Raw genomic sequence first — 23,268 nt, 5'->3', positions numbered from 1 at the left:
TTCCATTGGCAGATTTTTTTTTTTTTTGCTTGAATTAAGCAAAAAAAAAAAAATCTTGAATAAAACAAAACAAAACAAAACAATCCAAAATTCTTGTAGGTGAGACTTGTGGTGAGTCTTATGAATATATTGATGTATAATATGTAGAAAAAAAGTCACAACTGAATAAACAGTGATTGTGGGAATATGGAGTTTGTCAAATATGTTAGTGACAGACATTTAACACGGGAGGGAATGAGAGAAAAAATTGGGCTTTGGTTTCATGTCACTATGACATTCCTACTGGCCATGGGAATTTTTCAGTCATTTTTCAAATTAGTCAAAGGTCACGCTAAACTGTTATACTGTGTTTTAAGCCAGTAAATAACAATAAGTGGTTAAAAAAGAGTTAGTTTCTGTCATGTCTTAAGATTCTTCAATTGAGAAATTGTGCAAGTGGTTTCAGTCTTAAAATAAGGAAAACAATCTGGATCCTTTGCTGAGATAATTGGCAAAAATATTGTCATACCTGGTTACTGGTACAGCTTGATATTAGCAGGAGAAGTTAGGTTATTTTTTTAAGATAGGAATGTTTTTCTTATGCTAAAAAATCCTTGGCAAGCTTTTTTTTTATTTTGATAAAAAATAAGACAAATGTTGTAGAAATAAGGCTTTTTTTAACTTTCTTAGAAATCACGTTTTGCAGTGTAGATGCATATGTCTTGTGTCCTCTCAGACCATTTATTCTCTTAGACCAGAATTAGACTACGCTGAAGGGCAATTATTGAATTTTTGTACAGTAACATGTTGCTACTTCAACTCAAAAAAAAAAAAAAAAGAAAAAAAGATCTGAGTACTTTCTTCAACAGTGCTGTTTAATAACAAACACATTTATCCACATACAGTATTCATATGCACCTGTTTGCAGTCGGATTATGAACGACAACAAAGAACTTTAAATTCAGTGTAAATAAATGGCCTTCAATGAAACTATTTTCTTTATCCCTGTGGCTGTTTTTTTTCACAGGCAGCTATTTCAATTTGATAAGATTGCTTCTACCGGTGCAAGGCTTTATTGGCGACATGCTTTCTCTGGTTGATGATTGTATAGTGGTTTTACATTGAGGCGGGGTCAACGCCTCAGTGGGAAATGAGCCTTTTAATGTGTAATACCATTCAAGCCTGTTTAAAGAAGAAGATTATGCAGTAATGGTTCTAGCCATTTGTCAGATTGGCACAGCTTCAGAAATGTGATTTGGCTCACGTTGGAAATTAGGTTTCTCCTCTCACTCGGCAGCATCTTGCCAGACGAGAGAAATTCTCAGTTTTTTTCACGTCGATAAACACTTGACAATGGCTGATGTGGTATTTACACACTCAGATCTCCCTGCTCAGCCACGATGTGACGCCCGCTGAAGAATCTGTCAACTTACTGATATGTACAGTAAGACCGGGCTGTCAGATATTGTGACAACTCGTGTCTAGCCGTTGTTTCCTGAGTGAAGGTACGCTAGAAGACAGTTAAAAGACACTTGCTGCGTCTTATCCTCACATACACACTGACTCATTGGTGTAGCGCCATTCTTGTATGCCCCACCTGCAGTTCAGCTGTCAGCTTCAGATCTCATTTTGAGTTTTGGGAATGGAAGGAGTCATCCCCTATGGTTAAAAAACGATGGAGGCACATGTGAACTGATGCTTTTAGATCAATAGAGCAATACCAGGGGGCGCTTTCTTGTCTCTGCCTCGCTCTAAATTGCTCTACCTGAAGTGCAGAGTGTCTGTTGGAAGTGCAATCTCTGGAGAAGGAAGAAGAACATTTTGTTTCGAGGAGGTGACAGCCTATAGTGTGAGGCTGTGGCCCCTGAGTAAACAAGACACTGATGGAAAAAACACAGAAACATGCACACAGTTATCACAGTGAAACAGACTAGCCAAAATCTACACATGGAAACAACTGCACCTAAAACAAGACACTGTATGGATAATATAGAGCAGTGGTTCTCACCTGGTCTGGCTTCAGGACCCACTGTCACCCCTTAATCCAGTGGTTCCCAACCTGTTTTGGCTTGTGACCCCATTTTAACATCACAAATGCCTGGCAACCTCAGATGTTCAAAACTGAGACTTTTTTTTTTTTTGCTAAAATTAATTTGTTTTTGATCATGCAATAGTTTGCTATACTATGTTGCAAGTAAACGTTAATTTTAGATGACATTTAGTCTATATAATGTAGATTATTATGGACGGAGGCAGTAAAGCGAGAATTTTATTTTCCTTGGTCAGGATATGTACAGTCAGTCCAGCTTGGATTTACAAGGCTGACAATTAATACTGAACAAACAATAACTCAAACTATGAATTATGAAAGAGCTGAAGCATCTGAAACTGACCACAATGAACATTTGAAAGATAAACAGTACCACAGTGCTTCAGTTTCAGCTTCAGAGTTTGTCATGCCTTTTATGTACTGTGACTGTGTCTCTCAACTCACCATATATTTTTTATTAGTAAATTTTTATTTTTATTTTTATCAATTACTACAAATTTCAGGTGAACCCATTTGAATTCCAAGCGATCCCATGTGGGGTCCCAACCCCAAGGTTGAGAAACACTGCCTCAATGACAAGCAGTGACCCAAATTGATAACAGTTAAGCTTATCAAATTTAGTCAAAAGATGGTGTGTATTGCCTCCCCCAATAAAGTTCTATCTAATCTAATCTAATCTAATCTAATCTAATCTAATCTAATCTACTGAACCTGAGATAATACAGAATATCACAGTATGACAACACAGAAGACAAGTGTAATGACAAACCAAATTGATCAGCAGACTAACGCTAAATTAGGTACATTTTAATCAAAACCAAAAATGCTCACTCAGTTAAAAAATTTCAAGTGCATTCAGTTTTAACCTCAAGTTTGGCTCTTGAGAAACTGACATATACAGATAGAGAGAGAGCTTCAGAATTCTATAACATTTGGAAGATTTTTCCTAGAATTAATTAAGAATGGTGCTATTGAAGGGGTAGTGAATAACTGACTAATTGGGATGATATTTCATTTACTGTGGGAATGTACATGTACAGTTTTATTTCAACTCTATACCTAAGTTTTATTTATTATGTAATTTAATTTGTTGTTTCTATTCGACACTCCCAGCACTATAACTGTGTCATTTTTTTGATATTAATTTTATTTATTTTCATTTCATGTAGTTATGTATTTATTTTGCCTTATATGTATATATATATACACACACACACACACACATATATATGTATGTATATATATACATATATATATATATATACATATATAATTACTGTCTATTTCTTCTCTGCCATTTTCAAGATGTTCATGGTGTTTGATGGTTTTGTATGAATGAAAAATACAATAAATATATGTAAAAAAAAAAAAAAAAAAAAAAAAAAAAAAGAAGTGCATTCAGTCACTTATTCAAGTATTAAAAACACTGAGGTTTTTTTTCTCAGTGTAGGTAAAACCATATCTGCTGTAGTCATTGTCATACCTCAGTTACGACATGATTTGAATATAAACTTTTGGGTCTTCTTTTATGCTGTCAAACGTCTGGTGTTAATTATTATTACAGCCCATTACCGCCACCTACTGTTGGGGAGTGTGAATGGACAGCTACATAAAAGATTAAAAAAAACCCTTAAAAATAAAGCACAGGATTGGTTTCTTAACACTATTTTTAGCCCAGACAAAGACCCACGACCCACTGAAAAGGGTTTTGCGACCCACTTTTGGATCACGATCCCCCAGTTGAGAATCACTGATACAGAGTATGGTAAGCATCTGAAAGTTTTAAGCTTAGAAGGTGAATTCCTTTTATGAGTTTCCCTTTAAAAGTCATCATCAAACGTATATGTGATGTTGTGCGTCTGGGTTTTATTGCTGTTGGTATTGATGTTTTTGTGATTCGCTTGACAGGTGAAGATGACAGTCTTGCCCTTAAGAAGAAAGTGACGGTAGAGGATGTCTATGGTCCAGACCTTCGCATTCATGACCCAGACGCCAAATGGCTCAGCGGTGAGTGAACAGTCTGCTTTTGGCATTTAGCATCTGTCTCTCATTTCAAAGACGAGAACAATTCCAGACACAGCTTTGTCAGTCTGTAGCTCAGGATAGATAGCTGGTATTTAATTCATTCACAGGCTGAGCTTCAAATCACAAACTTTTCCTTTGTACTTTTAACACATGCCACAGTTGACTTACAAAGTGTGTGCTGTTGCATGGAGTTTGCAAAGAGTTGGGTCATAATACATTATCTTAGCATGTTGACTTGAACTTTGACCTTCGTACTGCCACCTACTGGATTATAAAGGTTTAACATGCAGAGGATTGTGGGTAGGAATTGCAAGAAAAATGCTGAATGCTGTAAAATGTGACCAGATATAAAAGAGCAGTGGTTCTCAAGCTTTTTACAGTGGAGTACCCCCTGAAATACACTTTTCTTAGCCAAGTACCCCCAACTCTCGCTTTAGCATTTTTGATTGAAAAAAATTAGTCAAAATTAGCTCCTGTGCCAAAGGTGTCTGTTTATATTTACATATGCCTATATTTAACTGTAATATATAAAAAATAACACATTTTTTAAGAAAATTTTGTGTGCAAAGTATAAACTGAAAAGTGCCCTCTTTCACTGGTAACAAAAAAAAAAATTGGTTATTAATCAATAAATGAACCTGTCATCAACAAAAAATAATTACTTAGCTACTCAAATAAACTCATTTTGAATAATATAAAATAGAAATGTTCTTAAAGTGTTACCAAAACTTAAACAAGATGATTGACAATAAAACTATTATATGAATGTATTTATTGTGTTTTATATTTCAGCATTAATTCACATTATTTATTTTGTCATTGGTACATGATGACTTATTTAATGTATTTTTCCCAAGAAGTACCCCCTGGGTTTCTTCCAAGTACCCCTGGGGGTACAGGTAACCCACTTTGGGAACCCCCGCAGTAGAGCATCCAAGTATATTTGTCTAATGTGTCTGATATAATATGCACAGAGATATCCTTACCTGAATAGAAACCCTTAAAGACAGCTTCTAAATGAATGTTTCTCTACATTTAACCATTCCTGAGGGATATATCTTCTGAATTTTGCATTTTTCAGTGAAACCCAGACATTTTTCTACATTTAATTTGGTTTTATGTAGATGTTTCTTAAAAGCATTGAGTAGATTCAAAGGTTATTATATCCAAAATTTAAAAAAAAGAAGAAAATTTGATAAGATATATCACTAACTGAATATGAAAACATGCATCTACAGTCACTTCCATTTGTCAAACTACATTTGTTTTACTGATGAATCAATGTTTCACTAGATGACGGGGTTTGCTCATTCACTATGGAGTCTCTGAATATCCAAATAAGACACATCTGTTACTGGTGAAAATCTGAGAAACTGCATTTTGCACAAATTAGTTACTTGTATAGCTAGGATTAGAGGTTAAAAAGTTATGAAACATTTTAGATCAGTAGATGCTTTTTGTCTCCAGCAGCTGTTTGGGTCTTTGAGGGTTAAATTGTTTAGCATTTGTTGGAATAAACTTAACCTCTTACTGCTTGAAAAATCCTAAATCCCAACCACAAGAAGTCACCAGAGATGGACATTTGGTAAAATGTGATCAGATGTAGTAGAGCATCCAAATATATTTGTCTAATGCGTCTGATATAATATGCACAGAGATATCCTCACCTCAATATAAACCCTTAAAGATGATTTCTAAATGGATGTTTCTCTACATTTAACCATTCCTGAGGGATATATCTTCTGTATTTTGCATTTTTCAGTGAAACTCAGGCATTTTTCTACATTTAATTTGGCTTTATGTATATGTTCATAAAAGCTTTGAGTAAATTCAAAGGTTATTATATCGAAAATGTTAAAAAAAAAAAAAAAAAAGAAGAAAATTTGAAAAAATATATCATAACTGAATATGAAAACCTGCATCTACAACCACTTCCATTTGTCAAACTACATTTGTTTTATTGATGAATCAATATTTCACATGATGACTTTGTTTGCTCATTCACTATGGAGTCTCTGAATGTCCAAATAAGACACATCTGTTACTGGTGAAAATCTGAGAAACTGCATTTTGCACAAATTACTTACTTGTATTGCTAGGATTAGAGGTTAAAAGGTTATGAAACATTTTAGATCAGTAGATGCTTTTTGTCTCCAGCAGCTGTTTGGGTCTTTGAGGGTTAAATTGTTTAGCATTTGTTGGAATAAACTTAACCTCTTACTGCTTGAAAAATCCCAATTCCCAACCATAAGACGTCACCAGAGACGGACATTTTCTCTAGAAAGTGTAGCCCATGTATTAAGTGTTAAGTGTTACCCCAGAATGTTTCTGTATTTAACCCTTTCATGCATACTGCTCACTACAGTGGACAGGTATTCTCCAGCTGTTCTCTTGTATATTCATGGGTTTTGTTGTTTTAGTTCCATATCAGCCAACACAGTGGATGCTTATGCACCATCCCACAAACTGCAATTCATATCATTACTATAACTTTGCTGTTCTTGATAAACCTAATCTGCAGTAACATGTTTTAGTGTAAATCCATTGCTAATTGTTATTAGATTGTAAGTAACAGTTTTCTTATTCAAAAACTTTTTTTTGTTGTATATTATCTCCATGAAGTGAGTAATAACTAGTAATAGAGAATGTTAAATGTCTCCAGAGGGAGAATGTGAGAGCGAATGAATAATGGGTCAATAATGTAAAGCGCTTTGGGTGTCTAGAAAGGCGCTATATAAATCCAATCCATTATTATTATTATTATTATTATTATTAAAATGCGAGAAAACATCAGATTTGCTGAATGAAATATACTTTTATTTCATAGTTTACACACAGTATGTAAATTATGATAAAGAATTAAAAACATACACATCACTCACCACATTTAAAAGGATGTTTAAAACTAAGGTATTCAATAAACATTAAATATTAGGATAAAGTAAGCCAATTATTAGTATGAATCTAAGATTTTGCTTGGATTATATTATTTGTTTTATTATATTATTGTTTAAAATGGTGCCATCTTGTTATTTTGTTTTGTTTCTGCAGCTTTCCTTCTTGTAAATAGGCATAAATAAGCTGTTGTTTCAGCCTACGCCTTTTCACCCATGTTTAATATAGAAATCCAAACTGTATGTATGTACATATCAGTGTTTCTCAAAAGGTGGGTCCCCCCCCCCCCCCCCAAGGGGGCGCAAAGACTTGCCGGGGGGGCATGGGATCATTCCTAGGTGTTTATTTTTTCTTCAGGTTCGAACCTGTATCAGGTGGAACTAATGTTTTAGTGTTGGAGCACCCTGGACTCATTTTAGGGACATACAACAAACAAATCTACTGCCATGGTGATCTGTCACTAGACTAGACCAAGAGTTTAGGTTTGGAGAGTGGACAAGGACTGGACTGGAAAAGAAAAATGTGCAATGTTTCTGTTTTTGCATAGTTTGTACAGTTTGCACTTTGATGTTCTCTTTGCAGCCACTGATATTGTTAAAATGTTCATCTTTGTTACCAAAATGTGTTTGTTGTTCTAAAAAAAAGTACCTTACTGTCATAGCTGTAAGATAATTACACATTTCCTATTTTTATTTTGAAAAATAATGTCTCAGGGAGCAGTCTTGTTGAGTTCATTTGTATTGTTCAATCAAAAATCTACATTATTTTTTAATTTGCACAACAAATTATTCAAGGAAAAGCAAAAAGTATTCTTAGGTTATTGATGTTTCTTTCAATAAAAGTAATAATTGCACCACAGGTACAATGTTGTTGGGGTTGAGGGGGGCTTGGAGATTTTTCGTGCTCCAAAGGGGGGCCCGACAGAAAAAGATTGAGAACCACTGGTATATATCGTGCTTTGTTAAATGGACAAACGAATTACAATTACGACTACTACTACTTTCTGATGATGGTTTCTTTGCTTCAAAAATTTAAAGCATGGCGTCCAGCTGAGTGGACATTTTTGTAACGCCTTAAAAAAATAGGGTCATAAAAAATTTTAAATTGGATTGTTTTTCTCATGCCTAAGGAGGAATAAAAATATTCAGGAAAAAAAATCTTGACTAAGGTTCTGATAATTCATCCATGAAAGGGTTAATAGTAAATATGCATCTCACTGACCTGAACAGTCGTGCACTGACGTCTATGAGCTCCATTAGGATTATTTATACTACAGTTTTGAGTATAAAACATTCTATTGACACAACCAAATTGTCATCTCCATTGCAAAAACTACCCTAAGCATAAACTGCATGTAGAACAACTTGAGCGTGTTTTGTACTACCAGGCGTACAACGATGTGGCTGAGGTTGAACAGATGTAAAACGGGTTTGCTTTGGCCTCTATAACCTTGACAAGGAAATGAGGAGGAAGCTGCCAGCTGAGCTCATGAATGTTAGATCAACTGACTCAGTGCCCTCTGCTGTTCGGCAGAAAAAGAAGCAAAGTATTTTTGTAGTTTTTGCAGAAGAAACTAATTTTATTTTAAGACTGAAGTTGTTGTTCACAGCAGCAAAGTGTGAACCACTGGCATTTAGTGTTCCAGGATAGTACTACAACTGGTCCAAGTTGCGTCTTGTATCTGTAATTTTGCTGATCTGGAACGTCACCGTTTGTCATAAAAGTGTTTAAATTCTAACACTGAAAATGCATAAATAAAAAGACGAGATAATGTCTTTCTCTCTCCACAAGCTGCTGTTCTCAGTATGGTCTGACTTGTGGTGACTTCAGTGATCACCTCTTTTTACGCTTTTCCCTTCAGTGGAAGAATGGGGTGAAATGTGCCATGACGTCCATGTTGGTGCTAGAGGGAAACATTGTGCGAGATGAGAAATGCAATTCACAGATCTTTACCAAATTAGTTCTAGTCCTTGAACTGGATCTATTTAAGTGTCTATAAACCTTATTGGATCAGTGAACCAGAGTTATTTCTGCAAATACTGAGTGGAGTGATTGTCATTAAAAATGTGTTGTTAATAGAGGGCAATGCACAACACACAACAGGAGGGTTACACACACAAACACACACGTACACTATATATGGACATTCCTGTTGAAATTTATATAATAATAACATGTGTGCCAGTTGTCAGTAATTATCATAATAAATGTCAAATCAATATTTCTTTCAAGTTTTTAGGCTGGTTTTTCTTCCAGAGTAAGAGTTTAATTAACCAGATGGTTTATTGTTACTAAAACGATTATTTATGGTCAGAATGTGACAAATATTACAGGAATATTAAAACAATTATAATGATTAAAAAAGTCAACTTAAGTGAAAACAAACTGTAAAGCACTTTTTAAGTGTTTTAGATGATAGTTGAAAAAAAAAAATTACCCTAAAGGCAAAATAGAGAATTTTTTATTACTGTCATTATGGTTTTGTATCCCAGCCTATTTTAGCAATGAAATACTTTTATGTCATTACTTTTATCCATGTACTTTTATCCATTCAGCTGTCAACTTACCAATTTTATTTTTTTGTGTTTGTTGTTGTGTTTGGATGTTCAGAGGCTCTGTAGTGAACATGGAAACACCGTCACCTTCAACAACAATGATTCACCAGTAAAACCCATTGAGTTTGATCAATGACACAAGTTGTAAATCTTTATTTTTATGTTCAGTCATTGCTATCTTTGCTGGAAAAAGTCACTTTTTCTTCAGTTTTCTCTGTTGTGAATTAATAACCTCCGAAGTTACTCTGAGTTTTCATGAACATCTACATGATCAGTAAATTAAATATAGAAAAATACCTGATTTACATTGAAAAATGCAAAATACAGAGGATAATATTATAATAAATGGTGATAAATCATTTAGGAACTGCCACAATTATCCATATGCCATTACTTTTGTCCATGTAGTGTATTACCCCATTCATTTGACAATTTTGCAATTATATTTTTTGTGTTTTTAGTTTGTTTTAGTTGATCCTTCTTATATTTCTTTTAAGCTTTAAAGATGATGCACATTTTTCTTATTATTCTTTCCACTGGTTTCTAAAAATTTGCATTGTCGCTGTTGTCCCACCTTTATTTCTGTCTTTTTTTTGTGTCTTATGGAATATGACATGACATCCATCCAGCCATCCATTAAACTAAGCAGTGCTACCAGTTTGTAAAAAAAAAAACAAAAAAACAAGGAGCATAAACACAGCTAACGATTTGTGTTTTGTTTGTGGTTTAATAATGTGGAGCAAGAAGACGAGTGGACTATAGGCTTTGGTGGACGCATGCTGTCTCTGCGTGCCCTTCAGTGTGTTTAAAATGTTTATAATGTCCCTGAAATCCTTTTATTCAGCCAAGGATAAAATACTGATGATTTAACAGAATCTAAAACTCAGTGATAAGGGTTACTGAGGCAGTTTTATAAATAGTTAATGTTAAAGTGGGCTTCAAAAGTCCTCCAGTTTGAAAACGGAGTGAAACAAAAAGAAAAGAAGGTTTCGAATCTTTAGAAGTTGTTAAGTTTTTAACTTTGAGGCTCTTTCTTCAAATTAACCAGGCAGCATTTATTCATTTTTTTTTTTATACGTAGTTAGTTTCCCTGGGCAAAATATTACATTACAGACAAAAAGCTTTCATCTGCAGTATGTGGTGTTAAAGGTTTATAGTCTCTAGCTTCAGTTTTTATGATCATACTTGTCATAGTTAGAAGTTTTTCAACAGCATAAGTTAAAACTATAAAGTTATACTGCATTGTGCATAGCCAGTTTGTCTACATGCATGTACGCTGTCGGTATAAATAAAGTCACATAACACATAATCACTCAAGCATATGCAAAGTCACACTTCGTACTTGTGCGACAGAAACATTCCGACCTTTATTCCGTCCTTCTGTTACACGGCGCAGACTGTTCCCATGATTACTTACATTAGCAGCTTATTAACATATAATTAGTTAGGTTCCTCTGTTTCTGTGTCCTTCAATTACGACCGTGATGAAAATGTCCTCAGCACCTGACGAAACCCCTGCAATCAATTGTGTGACTTTGCATCTTGTCAGTTAAGTTACTACAATCAAGTCCCATTTGGTGCTAATGACCTTCTGATAAGGAGCCCAGTGGGACAACCTCACACTTCAGTAGTCCTCATCAATATTTTGTGGGCTTCATTCACAGTAATGCGTAATTGATCCCCATTGCTCTTTGATCACCGCTTGCCTCAGTAGTCTTTGGACTCACCTCTGAGTTTCTCACAGAGTCGGATTCAAAGGATTCGACCTTCACACTGATCTCTATAACAAAGAACTGCTGCTGACTGTCTGATGCATTCCCATTTTGGAGATATAACAGAATATAATATCATCCAACAGGAAAAAAAAAAAATGTATCAACAAACAACATCTGTACCTCTACTTTCTTTCTGACAATAGAGGGAAACAAACATGCCAACCTAATCACCATCGCCGCTGTTTTCTATAACTTCTCGCTCAGTTAATCTCATAAAATTGATTTGGCTTAATTATGGCTTCCTTTTTGGACACGGTCATGTTGTCAGTTTTGGTTTGTGTCCCTTGTTATTCACACTTGGCACTAAAATTAAACAAACAAACTGGGCTCTTTGGCTGGATGGAAGTTATTTTACGCACCAAACAGGTGGCGTCAAATGAATCCGGCAGAGTGTTATAGCCAGACACATTGATGATTGGAGGAACATTTAGATGTGCACGTCTGTTCATAAATTGACATTTGAAGAATAAAGCATACTTAAATATTCATTGTCAGGTCTGCACAGTTCCTCAAAACACACTTTAACTTGCACAAATCATGTGCAGGACTATTCAATCCTATTTCTTTGCTTCAGCGCACTTTTTGTTCTTGTATTGAAAGCTTTTCTGGGTTGTAGAGATTAGGAAGACAAGGACAAGAGTAATAATAACAGAAACATGGGGCATGATTGGACACCCTATATTTACCCCACCTCTCGAAGGGGAGGAAAGGGGTATTGTTTTCGGTTAGGTTTGTTTGTTTCTTTGTTTGTTGTTAACACTCTAACAGCAAAACTATTGGTTGAATTCATACCAAATTTGGTTTACAGCAGTGTTTCCCAACCTTTTTTTGACTCGTTACCCCCTTTTTAACACCACAAATTTCTGTCGACCCCAGACATTCAAAACAAAGACATTTTTTTGGCTAAAATTAATTTGTTTTTGATCATGTAATAGTTTGCTATACTATGTTGCAAATAAACGTTAATTTTAGACAACATTTAGACTATATAATGTAAATTTTTGTTAGTAAGTTTTCATTTCAATTTTTTTTTTTTTTTTTTTTTTTTTTTTATAAATTATTAGAAATTTCAGGTGACCCCAGACATTCAAAACAGACACATTTTATTCAGTAAAACTGTTATTTTTTGGATCGTGTAGTAGTTTGCTATAATATGTTGCGAATAAACACTAATTTTCTGCAACATTTAGGCTATATAATGTAACATTTTATTAGTAAGTTTTAATTTTTTATCAATTACTAGAAATTTCAGGTGACCCCATGTGGGGTCCTGAACCCAAGGTTGAGAAACACTGGTTTATAGATTGCCAGTGACCCAGAATAGATCTGATTAGATTTTGGGAAAAGTAGGTCAAAGTTCTTTTTTTTTTTTTTTTTTTAATGAATTTTTAAAATCTTTTTTCTTCTCCCATTTACTTATAATGGGAAAATTTCACATGCCTGTAAAAACATCAATTTTGTTTCAATTTACTTCAAACTTGGCACATATATAGAAGCAGTTGATATGCTGATACCAGCACATGCATAGACATGATGACATCAGCTGGATTGATGCCAAAATAAGCTACAAAACGTGCAAGGGGCGGGGTTTGTTATGTCTAGAACCACTTGTTTTAAAATAGCTTTTTACATATAGACAACTGAATCACTGAAGAAAAGAAGTAAGATTGACCTCAATTAACCAGGTTTCAGCATGTAAAGCTATTTCTTCCAGCACAATGTGAGTGATAAAGAAAGGTTTAGGTGGTGGCAGGAAAACAAACTTGAGATCTTTATGTGCATAGATGGAGTCATATCCACAGGAGTGTGTTTTAACAGAGTGCATTATATTGAAGTAAAATATGACCTATAATTAGGATGAGATATTTTAAATGATATGGATTATACATTATGAAATTATGAAAATGTGTTCTTTTAGACAGCACAACAGATAAAGTGTCATGTAAAACACAGTGGCAGAGGTTTGGACTTTAACCTCCTAAGACCCAGCTATGAGTTTTCTGTCTACATTTGTGGACAAGAGTTACACAACTTTATACAAAAAGAAAAGAAAACTGTCCACCACAAAGGACATTCCATAAAAAAGTAAAAAACTGCATCTGAATAAACTATTGCATCATGATGTTTCCAATATAGACACTTATTTAATAAAAAATAAAAAAAAGCTTGTCCTTTGCTGATATTTCCTGGGTCTTAGGAGGTTATATATCTCATTAGACTATTTGACAAGTAAGTTACATAATAGATACTATGTATTTTATAGAATATGGGACCCTTTAATGTCGTATATTGGTCTGAGCAATTCTGTTATTTTTGTGAGAGGGTTTGTATGAAGTTGTAAAATAGAGATGTATAAGTAACCTGGCTTATGGAAATTTCTGCCACCTGTAAGCATCGATGTTGAGTCAAAACCTGTTCTTGATGTTTGTTACCCCACCCCCCAAAGAGGAGGCAAGGGGTGTTGTTTTTGGTTTGGTTTGTTTGTTTCTTTGATTGTTAATATTCTAGCAGCAAAACTAATTGTTGAATTCATACCAAATTGGATTTATAGACTGCCAGTGACCCAGAATAGATGTCATGACATTTTGGGAAAAGTAGGTCAAAGTTCAATTTTTTAATGAATTTTTAAAATCTTTTTTTTCCTCCCATTTACTTATAATGGGGAAATTTCAAATGTCTATAAAAACATCCATTTTGTTTCAATTTGCTTCAAACTTGGCACATATATAGAGGCAATTGATATGTTGACATCACCACAAGCATAGACATGATAACATCTGGATCGATGCCAAAATAAGCTACAATATATGTGAGGGGTGGGGTTTGTTGTGCCTGGCACTACTTGTTTCTTTGGTTTATTTGTTTGTCAACACTTAAGCTGTAAAACTATTTGTCACATTCATACCAGATTAGGTTTATAGATTGCCAGTGACCCAGATTTGATTACATTTTGAGAAAAGTAGGTCAAAGTTCAATTTTTTAAATGAATTTTTAAACTATTTTTTTTTTACCATTTGCATATAATGGTCAAAAGTCTGTCTCTGCTTTCTATGTCTATGCTAACATCAGCACATGCATAAACATAATGACATCAGCTGGATCGATGCCAAAATTAGCTACAACACATGCGGGATTTGTTGTGCCTGGCACCACTTGCCTATTATTGAAATGAGATAAGCTAATTAAACACAGAAATGATTGAATATGATTCTATTGTTAGAAGAGATGCTAATAGAGGAAGCTTCAGAGTCAAAAGTATAAAATGTTGATCTGTGCAAAGGAATCAGGTGGTTGGAATTATTAAAAACAGGGGTATAATAGTGTAAGAAAAGTGGGAAACAAATAATCAGTATTCAATGGACAAAAACTAAGCAACAGGAAGAACTAATATCTGAGGTGTTCTGATGCAAAAATAAGTCTTTTATCGTTTATAGGGAAACCATTGCCACTGCCTTTCAACTACACATTATCTGGGAATAATACAAAAGGCATGCACTCAATTTTACAACCCTCATGTGTCATGTGATGCTAATCATGTGACCCCATAGGACTGTCAGTGAGTGTGAACGCAAAGGATGAAATAAAAAAAAAGGCAAAAAAACCCAAACAAAACAAAAGCAGGATGATAATACAAAGGACATAGATGGATACTTCTGTAAGTCAAACATGGTAGATAATAGATGACTGATAGGGAAGGTTTTATTCCTTTTCTTTACCTTCTATTTTTTTTTTTTCCTTTCTTTTCTGTTGTAAAATTGAGTACATGTCCATGGTATCATGCTCAGATGAGGACTTTGTGTACTCTAAACATGTTGGCGGTGGTTTCCCTGTAGGCAGCAATGATTTTTATTTTTGTATCAAACTGCCTTGGATATCTTCTTGTTATTTTCAGCTTTGTTTATTTTTTAACATTGTCTATTGATTATTTTTTGCTTTTCCTGGTTCTTACAGAATACAGTAAAAACACCAAAACACTGAGCTCCATGGTCTGTGATCTTGTGGTTGTATAAAACTCAGTTTAACCCATAAAGACCCAAACAACCACCGCCGACCAAAACCATCTACTGATCTAAACAGTTTAATACCTGTGGATCCACTAATGCTATCAATACATGTAAATAACTGGTGTAAAATGCAGTTTGTCATTTTTTCATGGTCATCAGATATGACCCATTTGGACGTAGTGAACATGGAAACACTGTCATCTTCTACAACATTGATTCACCAGTAAAACCCACAGAGTTGGATCAATGACACAAGTTGTAGATGCTTGATTTTTTGTTCAGTCATTGATCTCCTTGCTGAAAAAGTCACTTATTCTTCAGTTTTCTCTAGTTGTAAAATAATAACCTTTGAAATTACTCTGAGTTTTCATAAACATGTACATGATCAGTAAATTAAATGTAGGCAAAAATACCTGATTTACACTGAAAAATGCAAAATACAGAGAATAATATTGTAATAAATGGTGATAAACCATTTAGGAACTTCTACAATTGTCCATATGTCATTACTTTTGTTCATATAGTGTAGGAGTGTCAAACTCATTTTAGTTCATCGGCCACATTCAGCTAAATTTCATCTGCAGTGGGCCAAACCAGTAAAATAATAACATAATAATATATAAATAAATATATAAATAATGTGAACTCCAAATTTTTCTCTATGTTTTAGAGCAAAAAAAAGTAAATTTACATTATGAAAAGGTTTACATCTACAAACTATCCTTTCGAACAACATGAATAACATGAACAAACTCAAAAAAAAAAAAAAAAGTGCAATTTTAACAATATTATGCCTCAGTTTATCATTTACACATGTACGTTATAACTTACAGATCACAGTGGATCTACAAATGCACAAAACATTTAGAAACAGGCAGAATATTAGTAAAATTGTACTTATTTCTGTTAAGACATTTCAGGTTGCTCATATTTATCCAGGTTATTCACGGTTTTTGTGAAATTATACTTTTTTTTAGCGTGAATGCATGAAAATATTTACATTTACAAAGAGAAAAAATTGGAGTTGTCATTATGTATATGTTATTATGATAATATTTTACTGGTCCTGCCCACTTGAGATTGAATTGGTCTGAATGTGGAACCTGAACTAAAAGGATTGTTAATATCTTAGTGTAATTTTTCCATTTCACGAATTCATCCCAAGGGCCGGACTGGACCCTTTGGTTGGCCAGATTTTGCCCCCGGGCAGCATGTTTGACACCTGTGATATAGTGTATTACCCCATTCAGTTGACAATTTGCCAATTATAATTTTTGTGTTTGGTTTTAGTTTGTTTTAGTTGATCCCTCTTGTATTACTTTTAAAGCAGCGTATGACTTTCATCACTAATTTGAATTTACTCTAAGTTTTCATAAACATCTACATCACAGGTGTCAAACATGTGGCCCAGGGGCCAAATACGGCCTGCCAAATGGTCAAATCCGGCCCTTGGGATGAATTAGTGAAATGGAAAAATTACACTAAGATATTAACAATCCTTTTAGTTCAGGTTCCACATTCAGACCAATTCAATCTCAAGTGGGCAGGACCAGTAAAATATTATCATAATAACATATAAATAATGACAACTCCAATTTTTTGTCTTTGTAAATGTAAATATTTTCATGTATTTACGCTAAAAAAAAAAGTATAATTTCACAAAAAATGTGAATAACCTGGAAAAATATGAGCAACCTGAAATGTCTTAGCAGAAATAAGTACAATTTTACTAATATTCTGCCTGTTACTAAATGTTTTGTGCATTTGTAGATCCACTGTGATCTGTAAGTTAAAATGCAAAAGTTACACTGAAGATATTAACAATCGATGGTGTCAAAATCATTTTAATTCAGGTTTCACATACAGACACATACAGTCCAATTAGATTTTAAGTGGGTCATACCAGTAAAATATTATCATAATACCCTATAAATAATGACAACCCCAAATTTTATATGTTTTTTTGGTGTAAAAAAGTTAAATTACATGAAAATGTTTACATTACCAAATTATACGTTTACAAAAAATGTGAATAACCTGAACAAATACGAACAAACAGAAATGTCCTAAGAAAAGTAAATGCAATTTTACCAATATTCTGCCTGTTACTAAATATTTTGTACGATTGTAATGCACATGTGTAAATGATAAACTGATAAGCCGAGGCATAATATTGTTAAAATTGCACTTGTTTTTCTTAAGACAGTTCAAGTTGTTCATGTTTTTCAGATTTTTAAGGAAACTTTGTAGATGTAAACCTGATCATAATATAATTTTACTTTTTTCACTGTTATTATTTTACTGGTCCGGCCCACTTGAGATCAAATTGGGCTGAATGTGGCCCCTGAACGAAAATGAGTTTGACACCCCTGATCTACATGATCAGTAAATTAAATATAGGCAAAAAATATCTGATTTACGCTGAAAAATGCAAAATGCAGAGGCTAATATTATAATAAATGGTGGTTAATCACTTATGACAGGTTAAATAGAGAGAAAACTGCCACAAAAGTAACACTGGGTCTTTATGGGATAAGGGTTAAACAGAGGACAACAGCCAGTGTGTTTTTTTCCTCTTTAACGTTTTTCATTTGTCATTTGCAGACAATGAACTCATGTATCGTACAAGGGATGGGGATGTTGTTAAGCTTAACGTCGACACAAAAGAGGTGACCGTGGTGGTGCCGAACCAGCTCTTTGTGAGTATAATTACCCCTGGTGTTTCCTCCACGAGTCGCACACCGTCTGCTGCACTTGTTAATAGCGTGTTGAACATACTGTTTGTATTCCTATTCAGGACAGAGCCAAGGCTGCCAAGTATCAAGTATCTCCAGACATGCGACATGTGCTGTTTGCATTTGAAGTGAAACCGGTGAGAAAACCTCTCATCTCTGCTACCTCACAGAACTTATTTCATCTGTGATAAATTGCTGTCATATTCACTGTGATTCCTTGTGTCTCTGCAGATCTACCAACACTCCTACGTGGCCAAGTATATAATTTACAGCCTCGACACACAGTAAGACTCCACTCTGTTGTGTGTGTGTTTTTTTTGTCATTTCTGTTTGACTGGATGCTTTTGCCGTCAGCCTGACCTACACTCCTCCAATTTTACCTCCACATGCCTATTATTGCCCCCACTTTATGGAAAAGCATTAAAGTTGTATTTTGTTTTATGTGGTACCTTCAGCCTGGCCTGTTTTTAGCATTTCATCCATCTATGTCTGCTTATTTCCCTACTGCTCTGTGTCTGTAGTGAGCAAAGCCAAGTCAGCTTGTGCTAAAAAAAAGCATGTGGATGATTGATGAAGCCTACAGTTAGGGAACAAGCCAAAAACATGACTTGTTTTTTTGGTCTTACTTTGCAGTTGTGTGCAGATATAAACTGTGCATTGTCTCTATAATGTGCTTACAGACAAATATCGCATCAGCTTTTTAATGTTTTGTGTGCACAGGGAAACTTGGCCTCTGAATCCCCCTGAAGTGCGCGATGCTGTCCTGCAGTTTGCTGGATGGGGCCCTCTGGACCAGCAGCTGGTAAGGAGCATGGATCCTGCAGATTACACCCAGCAAATACTGGCACACGGTAGAGATCTGTCAGCCTCGGTCTGGCATCGCACAGGAAGAGCAGTCCTGATTTATGGCTTGTCTCGACGGCGCAAACAAACGTTGTAGCGATAAGAGGTTTATGGACGGTGAACTGTAATGACCCCATGAGTAAGTGTCTCAGCTTTGACCCCAGTGTCGCCGTGAAGCTGAAATAATTCCACTTTCCTAACTTTCTGATAAAACATGAGAGCCACGGTGGCAGATGGCATCTCGGTGGCACAACCCGTAGCTTGGACAGTGAGGGGATGGTTAACACATGTCACTGAAGTGTGTATGTGTGTGTGTAGCTGTGATTATTTTACATTATGGGGATGGAAATCTGAATGTAGTCAATTCACAATAGTGGTGACTTGGATCCCTTTTAACTAGGGATGTTCGGTAATATCGGCCCACCGATATTATCGACCCAATATTGGCATAAAAATGTAATATCAGTGAATATCGTTATCGTTTTTTTTTGCCTATCATTAAAATAGATAAAATAATGCCTTGATTTCGCTGGCATTTACCGACGCGTAAATGAAGCATTGTTTGTAGCTGAAAGAAATGTGCAGTTTTCAAAATTGTACAGTAGAGTTGCCACACTGTAATTGACTCATGGAGGAAGGGAGAGAAAATAAATAAATATGGCATTTTTTCCACAACTTAAGTTGAAGTATGTATTCTTTGCACAGACAGTGTTTACATTTTGAAAGCCTTGTTGCATTTGAGAATGCATCCAATGGGGCATCACAATAAAATTAGGCATGATGAGTTAATTCCATGACAGGAGATATGTGATGTTACCTAAAATTAGTTTAATATTCTACATATATCGGCAGTGGTATCGGTAGATATCAGAATCAGAAATTAAGTGTTGGACAATATCGGCATATCAGTTTTTGGCAAAAAAAGCCAATATCGGACATCCCTACTTTTCATCCTTTCATGCATGAATTATGAGAACCTTAATGGGTCAAAACGCGGTAATGTCCCATCAGAGAGCGAACTTTAATTGATCGCCATTCCAACATTTATTTCAATATAAAGTAGCTCCTTGTTTTGGATGATCCCTTATGGTCCAACTAAAGCAAAAAGGAATTTAACAGTAAAAATGTGGGTCAAATTGTCTCTAAAACAGGGGTGTCGAACTCATTTTAGTTCAGGGGTCACATACAGCCTAACATGAAATAAAGTGGGCCGGACCATTAAAATAATGTAAATAATAGGATAAGAACTTATAAATAATATCAACTCCAAAGTTGTCTCTATGTTTTTTGAGTGAAAAAAGTAAAATTCCATAATGAAAATGTTTACATCTACGAACCGTACTTGAACGTAGCATGAACAAATATGAACAACCTGAAAATTCTTAAGAAAAATAAGTGCAATTTTAACAATATTACACCTCAGTTTATTATTTATACATGTACATTACAACTTACAGATCACAGTGGATCTACAAATACACAAAACATTTAATAATGGGCAGAATATTGTTAAAATACTACGTGCTTCTCTTAAGACATTTCAGGTTGTTCATATTTTTTGTGAACGGCTAGTCTGTAAATGTAAACATTTTTGTGTAATTTTATTTTTTTGACACTAAAACAAAAAGAAAAAATAGCTTTTTTTTCATTATTTATAGGTTGTTATGATAATATTTTACTGGTTTACCACTTTAGATTGAACATCCTTGATTGATAACATCTTCAGTGTAATTTTTACATTTCACAAATTCATCCCAGGGGCCGGATTGGACCCTTTGGTGAGCCGGGCCACATGTTTGACACCTGTGCTCTAAAATGTCCCTTCAGAGAGATTTTGAATACTGTTTTTTGACCCTAATTAAGATATTTTTTCTGGGTGTTTTTATTCCTCTTTAAACATGAAAAAAACAATGCGAGAAATTTTTTTTATGAACCTATTTTTCATGGAGTTGCAAAAATATTCACTCAGCTGGACATCATGCATTTAATTTTTCAAGCAAAGAAACATGTATTTACTGATACACTGTGTGAAAACTATGAAATATTTTTTTTTAATGCTGCTAATCTGGTGTTTTGTCACATTTTAACACACTCTAATATTAGTTGTTATTCACTTTATGGAGATAATATGCAAAAAAAAAAACTTTTTGTTTAAGAAAAATGGTTAATTACAGTCTAATAACAATAACAAGCATTTGATTTACACTCAAACATGTTACTGTAGATCAGGTTTATCAAGAATAGCAAAGTTACAGTAATGGTATGAATGTCAGTGTATAGGATGATGCATAAGTGTCCACTGTGTTGGCTGAAATGGAACTAAAACAGTAAAACCCATGAATATACAAGAGAACGGCTGTAGAATAACTGTCCACTGTAGTGACCACTATGCATGAAAGGGTTAAACACAAAATCCACATCCACTAAATGTGAATCAGTAAATGTTGGAGGGTCAAAACACGGTGTTCGAAATCTCTCTGAAGGGACATTTTAGAGACAATTTGACAGATTAGTGTTGCTAAATGAGCCACATTTTTACTTTTAAATTCATTTTTTCCTTTAGTTGGACCATAAGGGATTATCCAAAACAAGGAGCTACTTTATATTGAAATAAATGTTGGAATGGCAATCAATTAAAGTTCGCTTTCTGACGGGATATTACTGTTTTGACCCTGGAGTAAAATTTGTGTAAAGTCACAGTACATCCCCAGAAAATTAATCCAGTTCATGTTAAGTCGTAAGTGTTGAATATACAAAAAAAAAAAAAAAAAAATCACTCCAGTCGAATGAACACATTTATTTTCATTTGCTAAAAACACAGTTACTTGCTTCACTTTCATTTAACACATTTTTTAATATGTTTGGAAGAAGCCTTGAGCTTATTAAGAATGTTTTTTATTTTTATATAGATTCAATAACTTTTAAAGGGTTTAGAAATGTGGTAAAGAGTATTCTTTTCTGAAGATGTTGGATGTAACACATAATTTTGTCCTCCATCCAAAATAAGCTTCCTTTAGTTTCAGACCTTCAACACTGAACATGATCATAATAGTTTTTATAAGAAGACTGTTGGAAGTACAGCCAGCTATAATTCTGTCATGGTTCATCTACACTGTATATTTCAACACTCGACTCTCTACTGATATTTACTATCATTTATGAGGATATAATAGTAAAAATGAAATATAAAGTTGATAATTATGTTTTCAGCAGTGAATAATGAGCTGAAGGGAAGAACTGTTGCATATTTATTCTTTTAGAATAGGCTGTTTGTATCATGCTGTGACAACATGTTTCTAAAATAGATAAGAGCAGACTTCTTCTTTTCCAGTAGGTACAAGCGCTCGGCGATCTCACAATCTTATCGATTTGAATTCAACATGTAATCTATTTTTCAGAGGGATTGTACAGAATTTGTTACTAATAAATAAATAAAAGCAACAGGTACCATGACATGACCTGGTTACCAGTGAAGTGTTACACGTACCTATGGGTTTGTAGCATTAATGTCACCAGTGATGTTGAAATCGTCATTTTATTTCAGTTATAGTCTCTATTTGCACTACTGTGTTCACTTTCAGCCCATATAACTCACAGATCTCACACTGCTTTGCTACTGTTGAAGAAATGATAATGAAGAATTACTGTAAATCCACAAGCTACCAGTCTGGCATCTGAACTCCAGTGAGTCTGATTTGCACAAATTTACTCATAAAGACCCAAACCTGCAACACCGACCAAAATCATCTACTGATATAAACTGTTTAATACCTGTTGATCCACTAATCCTATCAATACATGTAAATAATTGGTGTGAAATGCAGTTCGTCGTCTTTTCGTGGTCATCAGATATTCAGACGTTCAGAGGCTCCATAGTGAATGTGGAAACACCGCCATCTTCTACAACACTGATTCACTAGTAAAACCCATGGAGTTTGATCAATGACAGTGGATGGACACACTTGTTTTAATGTTCAGTTAATGATATCTTTGCTGAAAAACTCACTTTTTCTTCATTTTTTTTCTGTTTTGATATAATAACCCTTGAAATAACGCTGAGTTTTAAATCAAATATAGGAAATTAAATATAGGAAAAAACATGATTTACAGTGAAAAATGCAAAATACTGAAGATAATATTATAATAAAATGTTAAATAGAGAGGAAAATACATTTGGGAAGTGACACAAAAGTAGCACTGGGTCTTTATGAGTAAAAGGAAACAGATATATGCAGAGAAAAAATGTCTATTAATATTTACTTCATGTAGATCAGGGGTGTCAAACTCATTTTAGTTCAGGGGCCACATTCCCCGCGATATGATCTCAAGTGGGCCGGACCAGTAAAATAATACCAGTGAAAAAAGTAAAATTACATTATGGTAATGTTTAAATCTACATTGTTTCCT

The 23,268-nt window shown here is 34.4% G+C and overlaps 1 protein-coding gene across 5 annotated transcripts in view; it reads left to right on the top strand.

Annotated features, from left to right (window-relative positions):
• dpp6b (dipeptidyl-peptidase 6b) overlaps positions 1-23,268 on the top strand; it is a 135,185-nt gene that overhangs the window by 71,656 nt on the left and 40,261 nt on the right. For all 5 annotated transcript variants that reach the window (XM_030161236.1, XM_030161234.1, XM_030161239.1 and 2 more), the window contains exons 3-7: positions 3,938-4,036; positions 17,888-17,982; positions 18,081-18,155; positions 18,250-18,302; positions 18,739-18,820. In XM_030161236.1, the coding sequence (XP_030017096.1) occupies positions 3,938-4,036; positions 17,888-17,982; positions 18,081-18,155; positions 18,250-18,302; positions 18,739-18,820 (404 nt within the window). The remainder of the gene's footprint in view (positions 1-3,937; positions 4,037-17,887; positions 17,983-18,080; positions 18,156-18,249; positions 18,303-18,738; positions 18,821-23,268) is intronic.

This window comes from Sphaeramia orbicularis, chromosome 17 (assembly GCF_902148855.1).
Source record: "Sphaeramia orbicularis chromosome 17, fSphaOr1.1, whole genome shotgun sequence".
Lineage (NCBI taxonomy): Eukaryota > Metazoa > Chordata > Actinopteri > Kurtiformes > Apogonidae > Sphaeramia > Sphaeramia orbicularis.
The sequence above is the reverse complement of the archived record's forward strand: the minus strand, read 5'-3'. Positions and strand labels throughout refer to the sequence as shown.